This window comes from Haplochromis burtoni, unplaced genomic scaffold (genome assembly GCF_018398535.1).
Source record: "Haplochromis burtoni strain Fernald_Lab_line unplaced genomic scaffold, NCSU_Asbu1 Contig_142, whole genome shotgun sequence".
Lineage (NCBI taxonomy): Eukaryota > Metazoa > Chordata > Actinopteri > Cichliformes > Cichlidae > Haplochromis > Haplochromis burtoni.
Genome location: NW_024582503.1, coordinates 209,276 through 232,904, shown reverse-complemented (window position 1 = coordinate 232,904; position 23,629 = coordinate 209,276). Strand labels below are relative to the sequence as shown.

At 40.8% G+C, this 23,629-nt stretch overlaps 1 protein-coding gene and 1 long non-coding RNA gene across 2 annotated transcripts; one reads left to right on the top strand and one right to left on the bottom strand.

The window, feature by feature from the left end:
* Positions 1–290: 290 nt before the first annotated feature.
* LOC121815158 lies at positions 291–5,486 on the bottom strand. Its single transcript, XR_006054830.1, has 2 exons — positions 4,128–5,486; positions 291–3,046 (listed from the first exon to the last, which is right to left on the bottom strand). It is a non-coding gene; the product is annotated as an uncharacterized LOC121815158 (long non-coding RNA).
* A 10,310-nt stretch (positions 5,487–15,796) lies between these two features.
* Positions 15,797–20,447, top strand: sox4b (SRY-box transcription factor 4b). Its single transcript, XM_005948133.3, has one exon. It carries the CDS (start codon positions 16,392–16,394, stop codon positions 17,634–17,636), a length of 1,245 nt encoding a protein of 414 aa, XP_005948195.1. The 5' UTR covers positions 15,797–16,391; the 3' UTR covers positions 17,637–20,447.
* The last annotated feature ends 3,182 nt before the right edge of the window (positions 20,448–23,629 follow it).

Below are 23,629 nucleotides of genomic sequence, written 5' to 3'. Positions count from 1 at the left end.
AAGAGCACTTTGTGTCAGCAGACTACCAAAGTGACATATTTCATTATGCATGGTGGAGAGAATCTCCAGTAAACACTTTGATGTTTTTCTAAAATGTCAAAATACAATTAACATACAATCCAATTCAGTGTTAGCAGCATACTGCTTTGTGTTATGTGTTACAAGTTTTGTTTGGATTAGCAGCAAAAACAAGAAAAGTAGGAATAAATTAATGAATGAAAATGTGTGAAGAAGATCGGATTCAGTGAAAGAAGTGCGACGCTTTCAGTTATTTTATAATGGGCATTATAACAGAGGAGCTCTACACACATCACAAATCTTGTGCTTACTTTGGAAGTGATTTTATTTTCTGTATTTCTGTCATCATGTGCAGAAGCAGAAAGACGTCACAAAATCAGCGTTTTGAAAAATAATTTTAATCATATTTTTCACAAATAGCTGCCTTGTACAGTTCTTTTGAAATATACTTACAGAAAACTTAGTGTACAACCACTTACCTGTTACCTGATCATTTAGTGTTTGCCTTGCTGGATTTACTGGCTGTTAACCAAAGATGACCAGCTGTATTAAAATATAAACGACATAACAGCATCAAAGTGATTCGCTTGCCATTATTTGTGGAAGTCAGTAAGAAAGGAGGAAATTAGATGAATCATTTGAAAGAAATGCCTTTTGCTTAGCTTAATGCATCAGACAGACTTCAGAGCCGATAGTCAAACTGACTACATCACAATCCATCACAACAGTATATGTTAACTTTCCTCCTTTCACACATCAGATATAACTACAAGTCAGCAGGAGAAAGGTGAACAATTTGTTCTTCATTCAAATAGTTTAAGGATACTTCCTGTTATTTAGTCTTTATTGCCTTGTTGTCTTATTAAGGCCTAACATTTCATATAATAATTAGAACAGTCGGCTCTAATGCATCTGAGCAGGAAGAGTTAATGAAAAGGGAACAGTGCTGTCTTGGAAGCAGATGACTGAGACAACAAAAAAGAATATAATGAGGAATAATATAGCACTTTTTCCGCCTACTGAGGACAAAACTGTATTAGACACAGTGAGGAAGCTTAATGTGAAGGACGTGACTTATAAGAGGCAAAAACATTTTTTCCTTGATTAATGTAATGCTATGCGGTCAGTTCACCGGTTGATCCATGAGCATTACTGTGCCAACATTACCTCCTGGTGTGCCGGTTATTTCCATTAATTCAGACTCAATGTGACATTAGAAATAAACCACAAGGAGGACGAGTGTCATGGCACTGATGAGAGCGTTAAGACTACAAGCCTGGGTTTTTCAAAATTCTCATTACCATTTGTATTAAAGAAATAAAAATGTTAAATGATATTTAGAATGAATGCGTTTTTTTTTAGTATTTAGCGTCTAATGGTCTATTGAAACAGAAATGTGGCATTTGTTGAACGTAGTTGTTGCTAAAAAGTCTTACATCACCATGGATGTGGATTATTTTCCAGCACATCTACCACCTTTGGAATTTACTTTATGGGTCAAACACAAAGCAACACTAAAGAGAAACATAGCACACATTCATTTAGAAACCAGATTCAGCAACACTACAACACATTTACTTGTTAAATGCCTCTATTATTAGGAATATATTCATATATCTGTATTTATATTTAGCTAAAATTACTATGTTTAAAAAATAAACTGTATTTGAGTTATAAAAAAAATCACTATACTATTTGAAGCACATTTAAAACAAAACCTGCCGAGAACCAAGACTCCTCACTGACATCAAATAGATGGCGGTTACATTAAGGACCATGGAGCAGAGTGCATTTGCTTCCTGGCGTTGAAGTCCTGCATAAAATCTCCAATTCTGCAGCACTTTTATGACTGTTACTGACAACTAGCATTGTCCACCATGTACTTGGCTAATAATAGACTAGGCAATGTTGAAGTAGTGCCAGCCATGAAGGCTTTTTTCATCTCCCTTGGGATTTTAGAGACATTTACAAACCAGGTTTCAATAGGAAACAAGATAAAAGTGAGAACAACAGAGGAAAAAATATAAGTACATTTAGTAGTAGGCAATTTTGACAGAGACAGAAAACACCATTGCCGACAGATGTGATTTACTCTAAGTGGCTTAAAGCAAGAGATGTGCTGTGTAGTTGCCATTTACAAATAATGGACCTGTCATATATGATGTGGGAAGACGAGGGTATAGAAAATGGGGGATGCTACTGATTCTTTGTGTGAATGTTTATGCAAAGGTCAACCTTATTATACTGATATACAGAGAGAGCACAGTAGCAAAAACAAGCTTGTCAAACAAGGCAAGTATCTGTCAGGGTTACAAGGCAAGCAGAAGCCTTGTTAGTGATTATTTAAGCTGCCAGAGTGCTCCAATGAGGGGAAATAACACTCTATTTATAAATTCACATGTCTCAGGGCAAAGTGTGTTCTGTCCTGGACTCGTGTACAGAGAGAGAGCAAGAATGAATGCTAACAAACACAATCGTAAATGCTTCTCTAGGATATTTCCATTGTTTTTTTGTTACTTACAGTAGATGTGAACTAGAAATCCTACTAATAAAATTAGCAACATTTGTTTTATGACTGTAGGTATAAGTAAATAATTCAGTGATGTTGGAATTTGTTGTGTGAGCAAAACCAAAAGAGATCAGAAAGAGCTGGCTGTACTTGTGCGTTCATGAAGCTCGCATCACGAATGCAATGTGCGTGGCATTTGTTTAAAATGTGTTGGAAACCATAAAATGAATATAAACCAAAAAAGTCTGAGCAGTGCATAAAAAGCTCTTACAGTCTGATGGAAGAAGTGCTCCCCACCACCTTTTTCTTTAAAGAGTTAAAGGAAATATAGGATTCTGATCAAGCCTATTCAAGAAGGTGAAAGCAGTGTAATTCTCTTTCATGAATAAATCATTTTCTCCCCCTTCCCAGCCTCGATTTTCCTTGACAGATGCCTGTGTGTCCTCTTCCATTACCCATGTCATTTCCTCTCCTTCAAGTGCAATTCCTGCTCTTGTCCTTAACACTGATCCCTGAGGACTGACATGTAAGGGGAGGGAAGTGATGGGGGGGTCACGAGGAAAATTGGTAAAAACTATAAAAAGGTTGCAGTGGGAATGATCAATGCTGTGTGCATTAAAAAAAAAACAGACTTAAAGACAAAAGAGCACGTAAGATAATTAAGACATCTCTTTGTTAAAAGTAATAATCATTATGAAAAAGAAAAAAAACTTGCAGAATGACACAATATAAATCCAATGCTGCCAGATGGACAAATGCTCAACCAGCCAGGCAGTCACACTTGAATATCGCACCTTACCAACTGTACAGTCAGCTACACAAAAGCTGTGAGAACCAGCTTGGAGGCCATCAGCTTTCAGACAGGCAGCTTTCTATTCATGAGGCAATCAAATAGATATAAAGCCGAGCTCATGAGTTAGGCTCACACACAGATAGATATAACTGCTGCTGCTACTTTTATGCTTCCTCTCTACTGACACTAGATAAAAGAAGCTAGATAACATAATCCAGTATGAAAAAGTGTTGCGGTTAGAGTTAGCCATACATGATAAACGCTGGGGAGGAGAGAAAAGAAGAAAGAGGTAAATATATAGGGGAGGGGTTATGGGGTGGTTGAACGTAGGGGAATGAAGTTTAAAGAGTGCTGAGAAAAATTGGAGTGGGTGGTCAATGTGGAGTAAGAAGGGTGCAATAGAAAATAAAGAGTCAAAATCTGTGGAAAAATATGGAGAACATAAGCAAAACCAAGACGACGTCCCGGGGTGACTTTTCTGTTTCTCAGCTGTTTGTGTGCCAGAGACTTGGGTTACACCACAGTCAGCTCCATTCCCCCCAGACACCCCACACAATGGATGATTAATGGTAAAAGATGAAAGTAAAGCAGCAACATAGCAGGAAGAAAATAACATTGGATATGGGGAGAGGAAGGGTGTGAAAGGTGTAAAATGAGTGGATGGAGGAAAAAAAGACTAAATGTAGGAGAGACAGCGCTGAGGATCGGCTTTCTCTCTCCTCTGCCACGGCTAATTTCTGATTGTGTTTGTTTCTGTATCTCATCTTCTGCTTTTCATCTTTTATTCATGCGGTTTCATCCCCCTACCTTGTTTTTCTTCATACATTTCTCTCTGTCTCTCTCTTTCTCTCTCCCTCTCCCTCTGTCTTTAACTCCAGACTGTTAAATGTAGGTCACTCTGTCTGGAAGCTCCCCTCTCCTTTCTCCCTCTCTCTCCCTTGCCAGTCATTCAGCCCATCGTTTCCTGCCTCTTCTTCTCCTCCACTGGGGATGCAATTTGTCTGGGCTGGGAGCCGGTTGCCGGATAGCTTGCTCGCCTGGCTGGATACCGCTGTACTGGATATGATTTATATTGCGTATGGAGAGTGCAGGAGCTGCACAATTATAAGGCCCGGCCGCATCTATATCCTGGAATTAGCGGAGACATTTCCAGTGCTTTTTCCCTAGCAACGTGCAGGTGGAGATTGAGCATAGCCAGAGCCCAAGCTGCTGCAAGACTGTTTTTTAAAAGAGGGCAGGAAAAAACCTTTGGCATTGCCCCTGCCTTCTTAATCTCGTCCAAAAAAGAAAAAGACCCTTGGAACGTTGCGTGTTCGTTCGCTTCCAAAATCCACCACATAGGTCCAAATTTCGTTTTCTTTCCTCTCACTTTTTGTGTCTCGTTATTGGCAGGCAGGTTGAGTTGTGCATATTCCTTTTGTCAGGATGATGCTCCGAGCCTCTTTGAAACAACTTTCAGCACAAGGCAAGAAAACAGAGATTTTTGAAAGGTATTTCTGGATTTTACAGCAGCTCTCCATCAAGAAGCGCAAAAATATCGTAGTTATGTCAAGGCTTTGCTTGCTCCTCTTCTCTCCCCTTCCAAAAAATCTGGGAGTGGAGTGGTGAGTGTGTGTCTGCTTCCCCTGCTTGCCGCAGTGCAGTGCGACTGGCTTGGAGAAGTGAGGGAGGCAAAACGCAGACTGTTGCTAACTCTGTGGTGGCAGACTGGCAAAAAGAGTGGTTGAATTGTGTGGAGCTGGATGGCTGCAGTTTTAGTAGCACAAAAATCAGCTGAGGCTGTCAATCAGCCATCACTCACTGTCAAGCACAGTCAAAACAAACAGCCTCGTGCATTAGTGGGAGCGTGAGTGGGTGTGTAAGTGGGTGTGAGCACAACAGTCATCACCTCGGAGACCATGCAGACAGACACCCTAAAATTCATATAGACAAAGACACCTCACGCACAGACACGCAGACACACACATATGACTGCACATAAATACAGACAGCACTGACTAGCAAGGTTTTTGCTCTGCCTCTATATTTAGTTTAGTCTCCTGTAGTTTAGACACCTTAATGTAGTTTGCAACTGCCCAAAGATACAGATACGTATCTTTCTCTGTCTTATTGGGTTGAGAAGATCAGGCATTCATAGAAAGCTTATCATAATTAACTAAAATTAGACTAAAACTAGGTTTGAAACAACTGATTACCTGGAAGAAAAAGAAAATATGAGAAAAGGGTACTTATGAAACGACCTAAATTCTAAAATAAAAGTACAGATGAAAGGTCTTCAGTTTTAGTCTTTGACATTGAATTGAAATTCAGCAACCCCCAAATAATCAGGCTTTGGTACACGTATCTTTAAATCTTAAAATGCCAGTGCTCTGTAAGAGTATTTGAAATGCACACAGGTCAGAGGAGGACCTGACTTACCACCTCTTTCACCTCTCCTCGGGTGTCTTCAAAGCCTTTTTCAGAGGCTTTCCTTCAGTCATTCACATTTTTCCCCACTCCTTCTTGCTTGTTTTTTCCCTCCTTCTCGTCGGCCAAGGTCTTCAGATGCACCTTTGTGTAAGGCTCCCTTTTTTTTCACTGACCCGGCTGATCCCAGTCTCCCTTTCCTCCACTGCTAAAAGATAGCTCACATGCTTTTGCCACTGGTTTTCCAGGTCCTTCAGCAGGGTGGCCCGCTCCATGTCTCGAGTGCTTTAAGATTTTTTTCAAATGCTACTTTCATCTTGCCCTTGTCCTTCCTCCAGGCAGCACTGCCTGTTTAATTTTAAAAGAGTTTGTCCTGAGGGGAGGTAATCTTCTTTTCTCCTCATACTTACCTTCATATCTGCTTTCTGTTTTGTGACCTAATCTTTCAAAGAAAAATTTAGCCTGCTGTTCTCTTCCTTGAGATATTAAGGAAATACAAAAGGATACAATTTCTTCTGTTTTCTTTCTGACTTTAATGCATTCCTCTATCAAACAGTTCTGTTTTCAAGGCCTGGTTAATTATATTCTAGCACATATGTCTCCAAAGAATACATATGGACATCTACAGTTATTCAGTTATTTAAAAACACATTGCTATGGAATGAATGTACCTACAGTCAGTGGAGAGCCATCTACATGTATGTCTGGTGCATTTTTGCTTGATAATGCAGTGATATCTAAGAGAATGTGAGTTGTAAATATACTGTTTGTGCAGTGCAATTAAATATAGTAATCTAAATGTTTTTCTAAGAGCTGAACAGCTGGTGGTTATTGAATTTCTGTTGTCAGCTGACTAAGACTCAGTTCACTAGCACATGGCTTTCAGCATCCAGACTGAGATAAGAAACATGGAGGATGTGATTTTTTTTAAAGCCTTCAACCTTTGAAACAAGTCTAGTACAGTTCATGTTTGTTTTAAATGAGAGTTTGCATTCTTGAAAAAAATAAAACAATTTGAAGGAAGAGCCAACTGCTTTTTCCCTTTGTTTCCAATTCACACAATGCTTGTTTTGTGTCATCACTGCAACACACAGCGAGTGTAAAATAGCCACTTACCAGAGATTACATTTAACCTCTGTCTGGTTTGTTTAAACCAGTGTGTGTTTAATCTAATTTAAATTCCTAATCAATGATAATCCACGAATATATTGAAAAGCAAAGTAGACATGCATAAGATGAATATCCAGTGTCAAAATGTTCTGATTCCTGCACAGAGCAAAATGGTCCTTGAGGAAGAAAAGAGAAAAACACTGCTATAGAGGGCCTAAATACAGCGGTGTGATATTGCAGAAACAAATATATGTCATTCAGCTGATGATAACTGAGAAAATGTAAACACAAGTGACAACCCTTTTAAAACCTCTCTCTGACTTAATCTGACACTGTTGCTCTTGCTGCCCATTTTTTTTACCCCTTTCCCCTCTCACCCCTCCCAACCTCTCCCCCATCCCTCTGTGACATGCACATACACATTGTCAGCCACATCCATCCATCCCATGCCTGCTAGGTGTGAAGAGGGAGATGGCAGTCGGTAATTGGTGAGAAAGCACTTTATCACTTTGCTGGAGAATAGATTACATCCAATGTGTTTCTAATATGATTGAACATAGAGAATAGAAATCATATCCCCTCTTGTCACAGAAACCCCAAAGCAAACTCCTAAAGTGAAAAACAAAATGCAGTACTACATTGCCCTGATATTTGTAATAAAATGCACTCTGATTTCACAAAACTGCTCATGATGGATGCTGGAAAGAACTACGGTTGTTCTGTTTTTCTAAAAGGACCACAACATACAAAGTCTTTAAAGCTGTAAGCTGAGACACATTTACATCATGTACTCATGTCTGCACAATCAAACAGCATTTTTACAGGGCTCTCAATAGGTCTGCCTATGATATGTTTCTCCAAATGCACTGTATGAAGGTTTAAACTTGGGAATAAATCAACACAGATCTTTCATTTTACATCTGTTTGTGTTCCATCCTCTACCCTGAAAACATACCACAAGTCACTGACTTCCCGCTGACAAAGCATATTCTTAAAGGCGTGAAGCAGAGAACCATTTCTTGTATGTTTCGCAAATGTGCTACTTGTGTTATATATACATAGACCTGGTGCCATTTTATGTAAAGTGGAGCGCTGGTGTAAAAGATGGCTTCTAATTTCTCCAAAACTTAAAACCTTATTGAGATGCTCGTTTGTTTCTTCCTTCTTTTCTGTCCTCAATTCTCTTTTCCTTTGACCCTGATATTGACTGACTGCACCATCACTGAAAGAGCAGAGCTTAACTTTCCTTATGTCAAAACTGTGTAACTGTGCGTGTGTGTTTGCCATCAATTCTCCAAAGAAGATCGTTAATCTCAGGAGATGTGAACCACACACATACGCTGCTGTCTCATCACCTGAGGTTCACTCCAGGGAGCCTTCCATGTGTGTCATCCAGGCACTTTGCCTGGGGCAGGTTAGGAGGTGTCTCTGGAGAGGTATGCCCCACACTGACACAAACGCACACGTGCGCACACAAAAACGTTGGAGGTGACAAGGTGACGCTATGTCTCTGTGATACCTGGTCTCTGTCAAAGCTTAGTGACAACTGGTCACCTCTGACTTGACACGACTGCTCGCACACACGTTGATGTGTAAATGAACTTGGGCATATGCACACAGAGATGCGCATGATATAAGCTACTCTATCACACCAAACAATGATATTTTGAAAGTGCAGCATTTTGCACATGAATATCAGATGTCAATCATCATATTTAGTTTAATACACATGCATTAATAGTAATCTTTCTTTGCCTGCACCCAGAGCTCTTTATACCCTGCTACACGCTGTGTTGGATGACAGAGAATCCAAATGGAAAGCGACACTATCTGTGTTCTTTTTTACCATCTATACTGTATACATCACTATGCTCTCTAGGTACAACTGTTTATTTAGATGGAAACTGATATTATATCTAATTTGGGTCTAAAGCTGACAGTGTGGCTACCCCACAAGCACATTTTGTGGCTAGAGTAAAGGCTTCCTCTTTAACTGGACTGTTTGCACACTGCACAATGGACAAAACCACTGAGGCTGACACAAGCTCATTGAATATATAGCAGCACCCTGTGTCTCACAGAAAATAATCAAATACCTTATAACGATGCACAAAAACAAAATATTTATACATATATATATATTTTCTCACACACCATGATTAGTTCAAGGCGCATATACCTACTCTGTGTGTCTGTGTGTGTGTTTGCATTTCACTTAACCATTGCCTTGGCAGTTAAGCCCTGCCTGTGTTTGCGCTTCCTAGAGAAACAACCTTGAAATGCGACAGATGTTCAAATTCACCTTTCTGAACTTCACAAATCAAAGCAAGACCACTAATAATAAGCTCCTGTCAGTTTAGAAAAGGGGAGATTGTGGGGGGTTAAAACAAAAAAACCCAAAAACGTATATATGCACAAACATACACGCTCCCAATCACACACCGCCAATCATTAACAGCTAAACTAGGGGTCATACTTTGCAGCTGCTCTTTCTGGATAAGATAAGACTTTGCTGCTGTGAAAGAGACACTGTTGTGTGTTCTTTTGTGTGGATGTGTGGATTTATGTCTGCATCTTTGTCTCTATCTGCGCTTGAAAACACCTGTTCAAACAAAGCTTTAGAAATATTACTGAATAAATACATTTTATATATACAGTAACCAGCCATCTGTCTGTTATAAGGTTGTAAAGGACTCTGTTGGGGTCATTGACTTCAATGACTTGAATATAATAAATCAAAGAACTTTATTGTCTCTATTGTAGTTTAGTAATACATGCTGTGGGTCCTACTGCCATGTAGATCCATGTGCTTTCAAGAGGTTGAAAGTTTTCCTGAATTTCTGTAATTCTTTGGATGCCACCCATGCCCAGATCATCAAGTTACAGACCCCTGGGCACAAATGCTTGGTGGACCCTAGCCAACTTCTTTTAGTGGTCACACTGTTTTTCTTTCTTCAGTAATCAGACATATCATACAGTAATGTTGACATCCATGTACACAGAGTAGTTTGAAATGAAGGGCACTGTGCCTTACTGAAAAAATGAAAAGTAACCATCACAATACAACTTCACAACAATCTCTAAAAACTTCCAGGCCATGCACTGGGATTCTCCTTTAGAAACATGAACAGGTAGGAACAGTGGCTTCACTGCTCATCACTGCTTTTGTTACCTGTTGAAGTTCAGGACCCAGCCTGCTGGGCTGGGGGTCAGCATTCACTTAAGTTTTAACATCACTCTCGGTTCTTGGCTAGCTTAGCGTTAGCATGCTATCTGTGCAGATGCTTGCAGAGAGCTAAATTTGTGTGAGCAGTGTAAAGTAGTTGTTTCGTCCCTGGATGCAGTTTGCACTTTACCATCATGTTCTTGTCCTTTTGTGCAATAAAATTAAAAGTAATGTCCATATCTACACTGCGGACTGCACAGCTGCTTTCTTCTTCCAGCACACAAATCGAAATCAGTTGATTGTAGCGCAGTGCAAGGGGAACTGATATACTTGATTGATAGGCAAGCAGATTAACATTTCCAAGAAACTGAACTACTGGGAACCCATCCCTACTTCTCATCACTGTCTTTGTTACCTGTTTAAGATCTGGCTCTGGCTGCTGAGCTGGTCAGTATACAATCAGCTTTAACATCATTCTGGGTTCTTTGTTAGCTTTGTGTTTGCATGCAGTCAGTCTAGATGCTTGCAGACAGCCAAAGTTGTGTTAGTAGTATAATGCTGTTGTTTCTGTCCTGGATGCAGTTTGCATTAAACCATCGCTCTCGTTTTCATTTCATGAAGATATGGCATGCAGATAACTGAAAACACAAGTAATGACATAATTGTAAATGAAGTTGCGGTTGACAGTGGTATTTACTCTTGCAATTAATACAAAATCATTATATTTAGCAACTTAACACATCACATTACTAAAAAAATGTAGAGTGACTACTAACATGTTACTTTGGAACATTTTACACCCACCACTTAGGTATCACTATTTTTCTTTTTTCTTCTATCATGCCCTTTTCAGTCCTTTTGGAAGTGCTGAAATACTCTTCCAAAGCTAGCTGACTTTGGGAGAGACAACTAGTCTCAGCAATATATAGAAGAAAGGGGCAGGTTGTACATTGTCCCCGTGACATGTGCCCAGAATGCCCATTGGATAAACCCAGATGCCACAGTCCACAAGGTGAAGCAGAGGGGAAAAATCCAAGGCCATTCCAATATTGGGGTTATATCACTATCCATTAGTTTTTGTTGTGTTCAGCTCTCTACAGAGTATAACATAAAACAGTGTTGTTGTGTTCAGCTCTCTACAGAGTATAACATAAAACAGTGTTATTCTTGTTGTGCTCAAAAGAATAACACAAAATCCTTGAAAAAAGTATTTCAGCCTTGCCGCCGGCCCAGGCCCTTCCTATATAATGGTCTTCTCATTTCACTGATTACATCCTTTTACAGCTACTTAAGGAGGCAGGTATGTGGTCCATCTGCAGACTCTAATTCAAGTGGCATGCATTGTCAGAGTGTAATTATAAACATCCGATCCACTGGTTATCTTGATTAACTCTTGCGCAACCAACATCAGGCAAAGTAACCATGCAGATTGCTGTGTGGATGTGCACATTAAAGTGATGAGCTTCTGTTTAGTATTCCACGCTCTCTGCTAGTTTGTGGAGTGAAAATAATTAGGAGTGTTAGAGATAGTGACATGCCTGAGATACATAGGAACACAGAGTTCATTCATTTCCATGAAAAATTGTGGAACAATTAAAACCTTTCACAGTTTTTTACATCGCTGACACCCTCCAGACATCCATTACCACCACTCGCCTCACTACATGCTTAATACTGCAGTTGTGGCTATTTCTTTTGGAAGATTGCAATAAAGGTCAACCATGGCTGGGATGAACAAAAAAAAATGTGGTAGTGGAAAAAGCATAACTGTTAATTTAATTGTGTTTGTTAATGCTGGTGATTGTGTTTCCCAGCTTCACTCTACATCCCATCATATTTTCATAAGTGATTTCATCATTAAACTTTGTATTTTCCTATTTGCCATTCTGGGATTTCCATTACTTATATTCCACTTATCCCATATGGAAAAGATATATATATAAATGTTATAAAGTTTGTATCTGTCTTGTGTGAAACTTGTATGAAAAGCATACAAGAGTGAAAACAGATGTAAGATCCCTAGAAAAATTATATAAATGAAACTTGTATGTTTTGGATACTTACTAAAACAATATATGAAAGTAATGAGAAAGTGGCCACTTTCATGAGTAAATCATATAAGTTTTTACTATTTCTTTTCCATATGAGATAAGCAGGGTTTGTGACAGCCGGGCAGTATAACACCTTCATCAATATTTAAGTATGGGAAGATTTAAGTTTTCATGATACCGACTGAATGCACCCCGAGTGGGTGGCTGACCATATGGTGTCAGTGTTCTGAATAACAGATGACCTCAGATCAGATTTATCTTCGGGAGGGAGATGGGGCGAGAAAGGAAAGAGAGACGGGGTTCTTTGGCAACAGTGTTCACCTAACATTCATGCCAATAAAACAAAGTGGGCTTGAGAGTAGAGAGAGGGAGGCAGAAAGCAGAGAAGGAGCACTGAATGACAGATGGGTAAGAAGAGAGAGTGCACACAGAAAGAAGAAAGAAGAAGGAGAGTTAAAGAGTTTTTGCTGCTCTGTAGCCTGTATAAAGACAGAAATACCAAGTTCCTGACGCAATCTAAGACCCAAGCAAAATTCAGTTTGTACTTCAGTGAAAACCTGACATTTCTATAAGTCTTATTTAAGTGGCAGGATATTCAGAAGCTTTGATTTCCACCTTTTTTTCTTTCATACTTTTCAGCCTTATGTTTACGTTTATTTTAATCATCTTACCCATTGGTTAAAGTAACATTTCAAGTCGTATTATATTTTAAGTGTAATGTAACACAGGATGTAAGGTGTGCTAATGTATTTTCTTACACGTTTTTATGCTTAACTTCATTTAATTGTGGTCATTCTATTTGGTTCAAGTAAATTTGGATCTGGGAGGGGCAGGGAGAGAGAGCGAGAGAGAGAAAAGAGAGAGAGAGGGCGAGAAAAGTTAGTGAAGTGAAAAATGGAGGGAGGAGTTGAGTGAGAGAGAGAGAAAGTGTGTGAGAAGGAAAGAGTGAGGACAGACAAAGGAAGTTGGGGGCTTGGGGTGTGTGCAAAAAGAACACCTGTTGAGATTGGGGTTGGCACGCGACCCACTCCGACTCGCGTGGCAGCTGCACCTTAGTGTAACAATGGCAGTAAAAGAGAGAGACGGAGAAAGTGAGAGGAAAGTTTGAATGCACTACTTATCCTTTTACGTCGTGCGAACCTCTGTTTGTGTGTGTGTGTGTGTGTGTGTGTGTGTGTGTGTGTGTGTGTGTGTGTGTGTGTGTGTGGCATGCTAATGTTTACAGAGAAGGTAAGGGGGGGGGGGCAGAGTGAAAGAAAGACAGATAAGTGTGCCAAGAAATTGCCGTGTATTCAAGTTAACTGTGAAACCAAAACTAGGTGAAAGGTTGCATTTATGTTTTAGAATAGAATAGAATAGAATAGAATAGAATAGAATAGACAACACCTGCTCAAGGTACTGAATGAGGTGTTAGATTTAAAAGCTTACCAGCTGTCCCTCCAGGTGCACAGAGCTCCCAAGAGTTTGTTGGAAGAGAGGAAAATGTATGAAGAAGATATACTACCCTTGAAATTGTTGTCTGTAATTATTATTACTACTGAATTTGTACCAGCCTCAACAGACTCAAGCTGAAATGTGTGTGTTTTTAGCTTTAAACTTGTACAGTAAATGGTAATTCCTGGGCTAAAGCACAGCGACTTCTATAGCAAAGAGTGAAACTGCATCGTGTTGTCCCACATTTCCATATTAAAAGACGCATTATGGCAAAGTGTGAGTTTACGAGTTAACATTCTTATATCCATTGCAGTTCTGCTCCATGAACACACAAATTGGAGCCCAATTACCCACTGCTTTACTTGGATGCACTGCACTACGAGGCCATATTGAATATAATTGTATCCAGTGAAATGCATCCAGTAACTCTGGCGACTGTACTTTCATACTAATTTCCCTGTGGCGGTCTAAGTCACCTCTGACTCCACTTTCATTAAGACACTGAACATCTGATCAACTCTCCTGGTCTCTCTCTGTTACACAGACACTTGGCACTATTTTTTAAAAATTATTATTTAGATTGATTTTTTTAATGTGAAGAACCAGGCATGCTCCCCTGGAAGCCAGAATCATTAAAGTGGTGACTGATTTCAATCTTTTTTTTTAACACCACCATATTGCTTCCATTTCCAGTTAATTCCACAGCCTGTTCTACCTCAGTGCAGTCTGTTATACCTTATTCCAACATACCCGCAGATACACGTTCACTCTGCACAACAGTATCGCTTGGATGCCTCCTTGTCGCACAGAGACATTATGTAATTCACCCCTGGTAACTGTATTCAATGCTGGGGTTGATCTCTTTTTACTCTCCCTAAATTTTCTGCAGCACAGACGGAGACAGGGTCCTCTCCGGCTATGCGACGCCATCTAGCGTCACTCCTAACTCCGCATTGTAGTTTAAAGCCTTCCTACGTCCTACTCTCATTCGTCTCTTTTCATTTATGTGACTCATTACATTTAAAGTAGATTAAACCACAAATTGTCATACTGGGTGAACTGGATGCCCCGAGAAAACAGAGCCTACTACGTGCTGTGATTGCTTTAGGATGATAATTTGTCCACAAGCAAAATATGTTTTTTTCTTCTTACCCAGATACTTTTTGCGCACCTTTATTAGGTGCATGTGTTAAGATTCAGGAAAACAAGATAAAATGATGCTGTCTGTTGGCTTTCTGTTTTTGTACACACGTTTCATCTGATTGTGGTTGAAACTGGGCACACTCTTACCTTGCGCTGTGCCGTGCGTTTCTCTCTCACCGGTGCTTTTTGTGTTACGAAAAACTGCACTGAGTGTCAGTTTTGAGTTGTGTGTGCGTGTGTGCGCGAACGAGAGAGACAGAGAACAAGCGCTCTCGCAGGCGGTTAATGCGCACACACATCGCACACACAGCCTACTTCTTCTTTTTCCTTTTTTCTCCCTCCTCGCTTCTCTCTTTCTAGTGCGCTGGAGAGGGTTCGTTCGATATGTGTTATGTGACAAAAGACCGCCCAACCCCGCCTCGGAGAGAGAGAGGAGTGAAAGCAAAGCAAAGCATATATACAGCTTGGCTGTCTTGGAGTCTTTACTCACACCAGCCAAACTATCATGTCAGTCTGCTCGCACGGTGACCACCTGTAGGTAAACTATCACCAATTAAACTAATTATCGCATGTTTCAGTCAGTCGTTAGAATGATAATCAGTTTAAATGAGTGATCCCATTATAATATAGCCTGCAGTATACGCCAGATAACCTTAGAGTGTGTTATCTTTAGCATTGCAAGCACACGGCAATGGACCACTGTATCAGCTGGCTTTATTATAGGTGCGCACCATGCACAATATCCTCACTGTCTGTGTGAGGATAGTGGAAGAAAAGCAGGCTGGTTAAAATAGAGTGCGTGGCTTTTGTGCCGTCTCGGGTGCGCTGGTACAAACTGCACTGTGTTTAAACGGCCATATGGTGAAGTATACTTAGCTTTCCTATAGCAAGGCTACATGTTAATGATATACACATGGGCTGGTGGTGAGGGGGGTGTTCATAACATAAGCCAATGTCTCTTTAAAAAAAATGAAGTTTCTTGTTGTATTCTGGAATGAGGTCAGACACGAGGCTCCTCATTGCACGCGCTGATTATTATTAGATTCCATTTTTGGCCAATCGGCGCCGAGGTGGGCGTGAGTCTGGCGCGGAGGCAGGCTAGCGACAGGATTTCATTGGTGGATTTTTATCGCCGTTGTATTACGGGAAGGAATAAATGCAAGTAAGGGGGCCGGGCCGTGAGGGCTGCTTGAAACGCGACTGTAGTTGATGGGAGGCGGACAGTGTAACTCGCTCTAGCTGATTTTTTTCTCCCTTACACAGCATGCATGGCTTTTGTTTCTGATGCAGAGAAAAGCACTTACCCTACACACTGTACTTGGGAGCCCTTTGTAAGTGCCCGAGCGCACAGTGTGGCACCCGGTCTGCGCTCTGCAGCTGCATAGACTGTGCTCAGTGGCCCCCACGGCTAAACTGGTTTTTATAACAGAAGGGGAGACTGAGAGACTGATTACAGGGTACACAGTGGAGACTGGGCTACCATCCGTGCTGTTTTAAACGCCAACAGAAGCTGGAAATTAAACTTTTTTTTCTTTTTACGCATCTAGCCCACTGAGGCTACTCTGGACTGAAGTGTTGCCGAGTTTACTGCGCATCTCAGGAGTGAATTATTTCTTGCACTGGCTTTTACTCGGCTCAAACTGTGAAGAGGAGGAGAGAAAAGAGCTGAGTTTGCTTTAATAGTGAATCAGAGGAGCAAGGAGAGAGGGAGAGAAAGAGCAAGCACACCGCTCTCCCCCTCTGTCTGCACAGCTGGGCAGCATGGTGCAGAAAATGAGCCACACAGAGAGCACCACCGAGGCGCTGTCCTTCTTCGCCGGGGACTCGAGCTCCGACTCCGGGGCGTGCATGGACCTTGAAACGGCCGCTTCGCCTCTCTCCCCGGGCTCCACCGCTTCTTCGACCGCCGGCGACAAGTTGGGAGACAACCCGGCGTGGTGTAAAACTCCCAGCGGTCACATCAAGAGACCCATGAACGCGTTCATGGTGTGGTCCCAGATAGAGAGGAGAAAAATCATGGAGCAGTCCCCGGACATGCACAACGCCGAGATCTCAAAGAGGCTGGGTAAGCGGTGGAAACTGCTCAGAGACAGCGACAAGATCCCCTTCATCAGAGAGGCGGAGCGGCTCAGGCTGAAGCACATGGCGGACTATCCCGACTACAAGTACCGGCCAAGAAAGAAGGTAAAATCGAGCGCATCCAAGCCCGCAGGAGAAAAGGGGGAAAAGCTCAACTGTAGCTCCAACAACACCAGCACTAAGACGTCCTCCTCTTCGAGGAAGAACGGATCCAAATCACCCAGCAGCAGCAGCAAACCCCACAAATCACTTTTCGGGAGCAGCAGCAATAGCACCAAAGCATCAATGTTTGCCTCTGAGCACCCAGCAGAGCACCACCACAACTCTCTCTACAAGTCCAAGTCCGTCTCCTCCTCAGTAGCCAAGCAGATACCTGATGGCAAGAAGCCCCGACGAGTGTACGTGTTGGGGAGCAGCGGGACTAGCTTGAGCGTGAGCCCGGCGTCTTCCGTCGTGGTCCCGGCCAGCCCGACGCTCAGCAGCTCGGCGGACTCCAGCGACCCGCTCAGCCTGTACGAGGACGCGGCCAGCGGCAGAGAGGAGGGTGCGGACTCCCCCGGCAGCAGCGGCAGCTTGGGCGGCTCTTCGGAGCGCCACGGTGGGCACACGTACAGCAGTCGGCGGGCTTCCTCGCCTACCCCCTCCGGCTCTCACTCCTCCGCCTCGTCGCACTCCTCCTCGTCCTCCTCGGAGGACGAAGAGTTCGAGGACGACTTGCTCGACATCAACCCGAGCCCCAGCTTTGATAGCATGTCGCTGGGGAGCTTTGGCTCCTCGGTGCTGGACAGGGACTGGGATTTGAACTTTGAGTCCGGCTCCGGAGGGTCCCACTTCGAATTCCCCGACTACTGCACACCCGAAGTCAGCGAGATGATCTCCGGGGATTGGCTAGAGTCCACCATCTCCAACCTGGTGTTCACGTACTGAGAAAGGCAAGAGACGACCGGTAACAACCTGAAAGCAAATTAATAATAATAACGAGAAGAAGAATGAAACCACAAACAGAAACGGGGACATAAGTGGGCGCAATAGTTTGTGTTATAGGTTTAACTGCATCAGACTATTAAAGCCCCGCTGAAACTACCCCCCAGTCCTTTCTCGTCCCCCAAAATAGGCAAGAGGCTGCATATCCTTGGAGAGCTAAACTTTAAAGCAAATAAATGCCTTTTCTAGGCTACTTTTCTTTGGATGCGTCGACTGTGGGACTTAATACCAACACGACAGTGAAGGGGGTGAAGAAGAAGAAGAAGAGGAAGTAGTACTGGAGACTGAAAACGCTCAGTCGTGGACTGTTTTGAACTGAACAACTTTACTGTGATTGATTTGCACGTCGTTCACTTAATCAATGTTGTTGACGATTTAGCAAAAGAAAGAAAGGAAAAAAAAGAGACATTTTGCAACTTTTTACCAATCGCCAGGTGAACTTCACCACTAAAAAGGTACAGAAATGGGACTGCCGTGCGACATTTTTTGTTGTTGTGGTGTGTCACTAAAGAGGGATTTAAAAAAAAAAAAGAAAAAAAAGTGAAACCAAGGTGGGTTGGAGTTTTTTTTAAATTTTTTTTCTAAGTCGACTATTTTCTCAAAAAGCAAAAGGAAAAAACACGTTAAGCATGATAGCCTACTTTGTTCCTATCTTGTGCTGAGATTTTCTGTGAGACTGTCGAGCAGTTTAAAAACTAGTATTAGGGTTATTTAAATGGATAGGTGGCGCTCGCTTCGGTTCTTCTCTTTAAAAGAAAGAAAGGAAAAAACGGACATTGAAATAATCACCAGCTGTTGTAATTTTTCAGACTTCAGGATTCAAACGCAACTTCAAATCTGTGCTGAACTTTATACACATGTTCTCTATGATTCAGGACCAAAATTCTTTTAATATTTTCGAGATTTTAACTATAGAGAAATCCTCATCGGTTTCTCTCTCTTCTTTTCCCCTTTTCTCCTCCATCCTTTGAGCTTTGTTTTGTACATGTATTCAGATGCCATTTTATATGGGATGTTGTATTTATATACTGGGCCAAGCATTTTTGACTTGATCATTTTTTAATTTCTTGTATACATGATCTAGTCCTGTATTATTATTATTTTCTTACACGATTGTTTGTCAGTATGTCTGTGTCTGTCACATTTCCTTCTCAGGCGAAGGGCTAGAGTTTAAAAAAACACACAACTTTTGATTTCTTTTTTTATATTTAAATGTACACACTTTTGGACACTTAAAAAGAGAGGAAACAGTTTGATTATTTTCTCAGTGTATTTTTGTACAAATCTATATAGAAAGTGGGGGAGTCAACAATCGGTGTGTGTAGCCTACTAATACAGCTGTATTGGATTTTCTAATTTTTAATACCACCGGCAGGCTGCTTTTCATGCTGCCTTCAAGTGCTTACAGTAAGCTCGTGTGCTCTAAGGTTTTGTTGCCTGTCCAAACGTTTTCCCCACATTTTTTCTTTCTTTTTTCTTTTTTTTCTTTCGCAAAAACAGGCAACAAAACAGACCTTTTAACCGCGGTGCCAATTGTTTTTGATTTTAGAAATCAAAGGCACCAAACTACATTTACCTACTGACGAAATGAAGGAGCCCTCGTGGCTCAGGTGTGTAATTCATGTTTTACTTCAGTAAACAGGCAAACTTTGCGTGTCTTTTACCAGCATATGCTCTTAAGACTTCTCTGATATCCAGTCCCTAAATATTTCAATATCCTGTATTGACCGTAGCCTGCAGGCATGACATGCTTAACTTCTAAGGATTTAATTGCGATTTGCCCGACAGCACTTGAAAGCAGCATCAGCCTTTGTATCAGCCTACCTTCAACGTTTACAGTGCCAGACTGCAGGCTCCTTAAAGACACAGGAACGCATTGTTTCTGCAGGCTATTCCTGTGGGCCATGTGGGTTTAAGAGCATCACTATCTTGAGCAGCCACTTTGCTTTTGCATTTCCTGTCAAATATCTTGCCTGTGACAACAACAAGGAGATTGTAGCTTTAAATTTGACTTATTTCTTGATGTTTTCATTAACTGATGTCACATTTGCCAATCAACCACTGGATTGAAATAGCACTAGCGTTGCAGCAAGTAAACAACAAGGATGATAACATCAAGCGTATTCAAATTTCAGACTTGAGTTCTGCAAACACCTACTTGTACTGCGTTTCTCATTGTATTTGAATATATAATCTTTTCTACTTGTGGGCTAACTATTAGCTAATAATTGTTTTAGTATCTTTATGGCATGGTGAATAGCATTTGTATTTCAGATTCAGGTTATTAGCTGTTGTGTTTTTCAGAAAAAAATGGAAAAAAATGAGGAAAAGCGATGAAACGTGAACTCGGTCTTTGTATATTTGACTGTATCATAAAGCAAAAAGATTGTGTGTTTATGTACGTTGTTGCTATCGAGGACAGGCACTGTCTAGAGCTGCCATCTTTTACACATCATTACCTACATTCGAGGTGGTCAGTTCAGACTGTTTTTTTATATATAAATATGAAAGCATTTTTAAATATATTAACTTTATTTTTCATCCATCCTGTGCAATATGATGTGTAGAATTATCATTTATTGTCTCTAATCATGCCATAAACAAAAGTACCCACCCTCTTTTTGAGTCTCAGAGAAAAGGGGCGGGGACTCATGCCAGCTAAATTGTGTCCATTCACTGCCTGTCAGATTGTTGATACAAACTTGTGTACAGAACTTTTTCAAGGAAGGAAATAAATATCAGCTGGAACTGAAACTCAACAGCTTTTTTCTTTATTCATGAGTGTTGTTTTTTTTGTTTTTAATCTCTCTTTCAATGCCACAAATACCCAAGACATGATACATTTGTGTTATTATGTTCCAAGTTCATCTCCTAACAGTAGTTGTCCAAACTGTGTTTAATTATTACATTATATGTTGTTAAGTGTTTTCTATAAGAGGATGAAGATTTTTTACTCACCACTTCAGCTGCTTTTAATTGGCTCTTCTATTCTTCTCTCCCCAAGTTAATCAAGCCATGGTTTACTTGGGGAGAAATGGACAACTGAAAGCAAATGTTTGCGATGCAGGCTGAAAATAACTTAAGTGCTCAAAATAACTTATAAAAACTGTCTTGAGTAATGAGCATTAACTGCTTTTGGGGAAATCCACTCCAGCGGTGTGGCAACAAGCTCCCCCACCAAAAAAACGACTATTTACATAATTTTAAGAGGCAAGCAAAAATGGTTGTGAGGTCTGCAGTGTGAAAGAAAAGTGGTTTAGCGAAGAATTATTCAAATATTGTGTTGTAAACTTTCTCAGCTACTGTGACAATTGCACATTAAGTCAGTTTATATTATCCATGTCTGCACATCGCAGGGACTTTTATTTAAGTTTCCTCTTAATGCGGTGTAAATGCCTCATTCATATAGGAAACTTTCTGAAAACTGTCGCAGCTCAAAAAAAGCACACACACTTTAAATTCTAGTCACCACAAAATGGGATGGTTTGGTTTGGAAAGAGTTTTGTAGCAGGTGTCAGCATCCCTAGAGTCACTATCCACTTTATTCTGTAAATAAAGCTTAAAAGGCGATGCTCTTAACCCCTTTGTGACATAAGTTTGATGCTGGAGTTAAGTGGTATGGAAGCTTTATGTTAGGATTCAAGTCTACATCAGATATTCAAACGTGTAGATTTGTTTATTTTAATTTTTTGTATAAATGACATGACCTTTTTCTGTATTTACTGTTTTTATTATATTTGCACATCACCAAGAAACCGCATGAAGGCTGCACCCATCTGTTCAAGCACACACGTAAAATTGATTTATGCCTCTAGAGTTTAAAATTCTAATGCATTATGCATAACTTAAAACCACGCTGCTACTGGGTCAAAGCAGAAAATAGTTTAGCGTTACGCGTATCGAACAGAATACACAAGTCGTATTCCCAGCAGCGCTAAATCATGACGATTAACAATGACCTCAGAGTATCTTTTGGTGTTGCTACAATGTTACTTCTGGAGTTCACGTGAATTTTTTTAGTAATAAAAAACAGAACAGATAACATTGAATGGACAGAATGCTCTTTATCCCCGAATATTTAATAAAACAACCTGGTAACCGGAAAACTGTTAGAAAGATGATGCAAGAATACAACCTGAAAAGGAAAATATGAATTGCCTGCTGCACCCCTCCTTTATTTCCCCTTCAAACCTCCCCTGGATAATACATTAAAGAGAACACACCCAAGCCAAGAACTGGTCATGAAAAGCGATCCCACACCATTGCAACTGACCAAAATATGCCTCAAGCAGTTAGGGCAGGTTTGCCTAAGCACCTTATTTCTTCTATATAATAGCACACTGCTTATTTACGTCATTAATCAAAGACACACACATACTGAGACCACCTTAAGTGACTGAATGAAGGCAGCTCATTACTGAATACATAATTATCTTCATCCAAGATATGTCTATTCTATTCTATTCTATTCTATTCCAGCCTGTTGTGCCGTTACGCTGGCATTCAGACTTGATTCAGTCATGATTTCCCTTCCCCCTCTCCCAGACAGACCCTTATTGTGGGGGAAGGGCTGTTTTAGCAGCAGTCAGCCAAGGGCCCTCCAGCGTAGCTGACAAGCATGTCTGTCTACAGTATGCGGATGTGTCTGTGTGTGTGCATGTGTGTGTGCGGGCATGTGCATCATACCACATGACATGGGTATTTTTTGATAACAAGGCAAGAGACTGTATACTTAGCTCAAATATTAATGGTTTAATTTATTATTATCATTGTTATTATTATTATTATTATTAATTGTTGCTATTTCTCTTCTGTCAGATACTTTAACACAACAGACGATGCAGCTCGAAGCACACAGTGACTGGTTTTATTGCATAACAGTTTATTTTATTAAATTACTGTAAGTGTTCCATGGTTATTAGTGTAACTGGTTTTGTGAAACTGTTATGTATGGTAAAAACACCAGCATGTTTAGGAGTTATCAGTTATTTTTATTGTTGTAATTAGATGCATCTTGATGCCCTTTTTCACTGTCTGACGTCTACTTTTAAATAAACGAGGAGTAGGTGTATAAAAAAAATCTGCATTGATTGTGGGAATAAAGTGAGCGTGTACAAGTGCATAAATCCATAGTGGACATCATGTTACGACTGCTAACTATCTCCTTAATGAAATGCAGATATATGCATTTTATAGCAGCTTAATTAGTCGTGTTTTAAAACTAACCTTACACTGCAAATAAACAGTTATTTCAGCTGCCAGTTTTAGCACCCACTGCATACTTCATATCTTAATGTCCTCATGATTGTGAAGCAATAATATCTGTACTGTTTGGTATAATCTTGCAAATTTCTTAAGATTTCCAGCACTTCTGTGTGTGTGTTAAGCTCCTCTAAGCTGTATGTAGCCTGTTCAGTGTGCAGTCTCATGCCTGGCTCAGCTGACTCCTCAGTGGGAGATGTGCAGGCAGCAGTCAGGGCAGAGCAGAGTGGAGCAGAACAGGCTGATTGCTGGAGTCAGTGGCCCAGTAAAACCACAGCAGGGGGGGGATAAGAGCTCTGCCGGAGGGGCAGAGAGAGGTATGGCTGTATCTCTGTCTGTCTGTCTGTATATAATATACCCATCCTGAGCTAAACCCAAGGGGGTAGATGGTGTTGTTGTGGTGATGTGACTATATGACTATTTATCTGCTTTCTGTGATTTACCCCCCCCCCCCCAATTATTGATGCGCAAATACCATTTGTTATAGTCGCTGTTAATACACAGATTTCCGTGAGGAGTAGCTCCTTCCTTTTATTATTTATTTGTATTTGTATGGCATATAAGTGAAGGACACAGTAGTGGTGTTGTCGGCTATCTTTAGTTTTTTAAGTTTCTACCGAACTGGCTGTGTCAAAATGCATTCACTCACACACACACACACACACACACACACA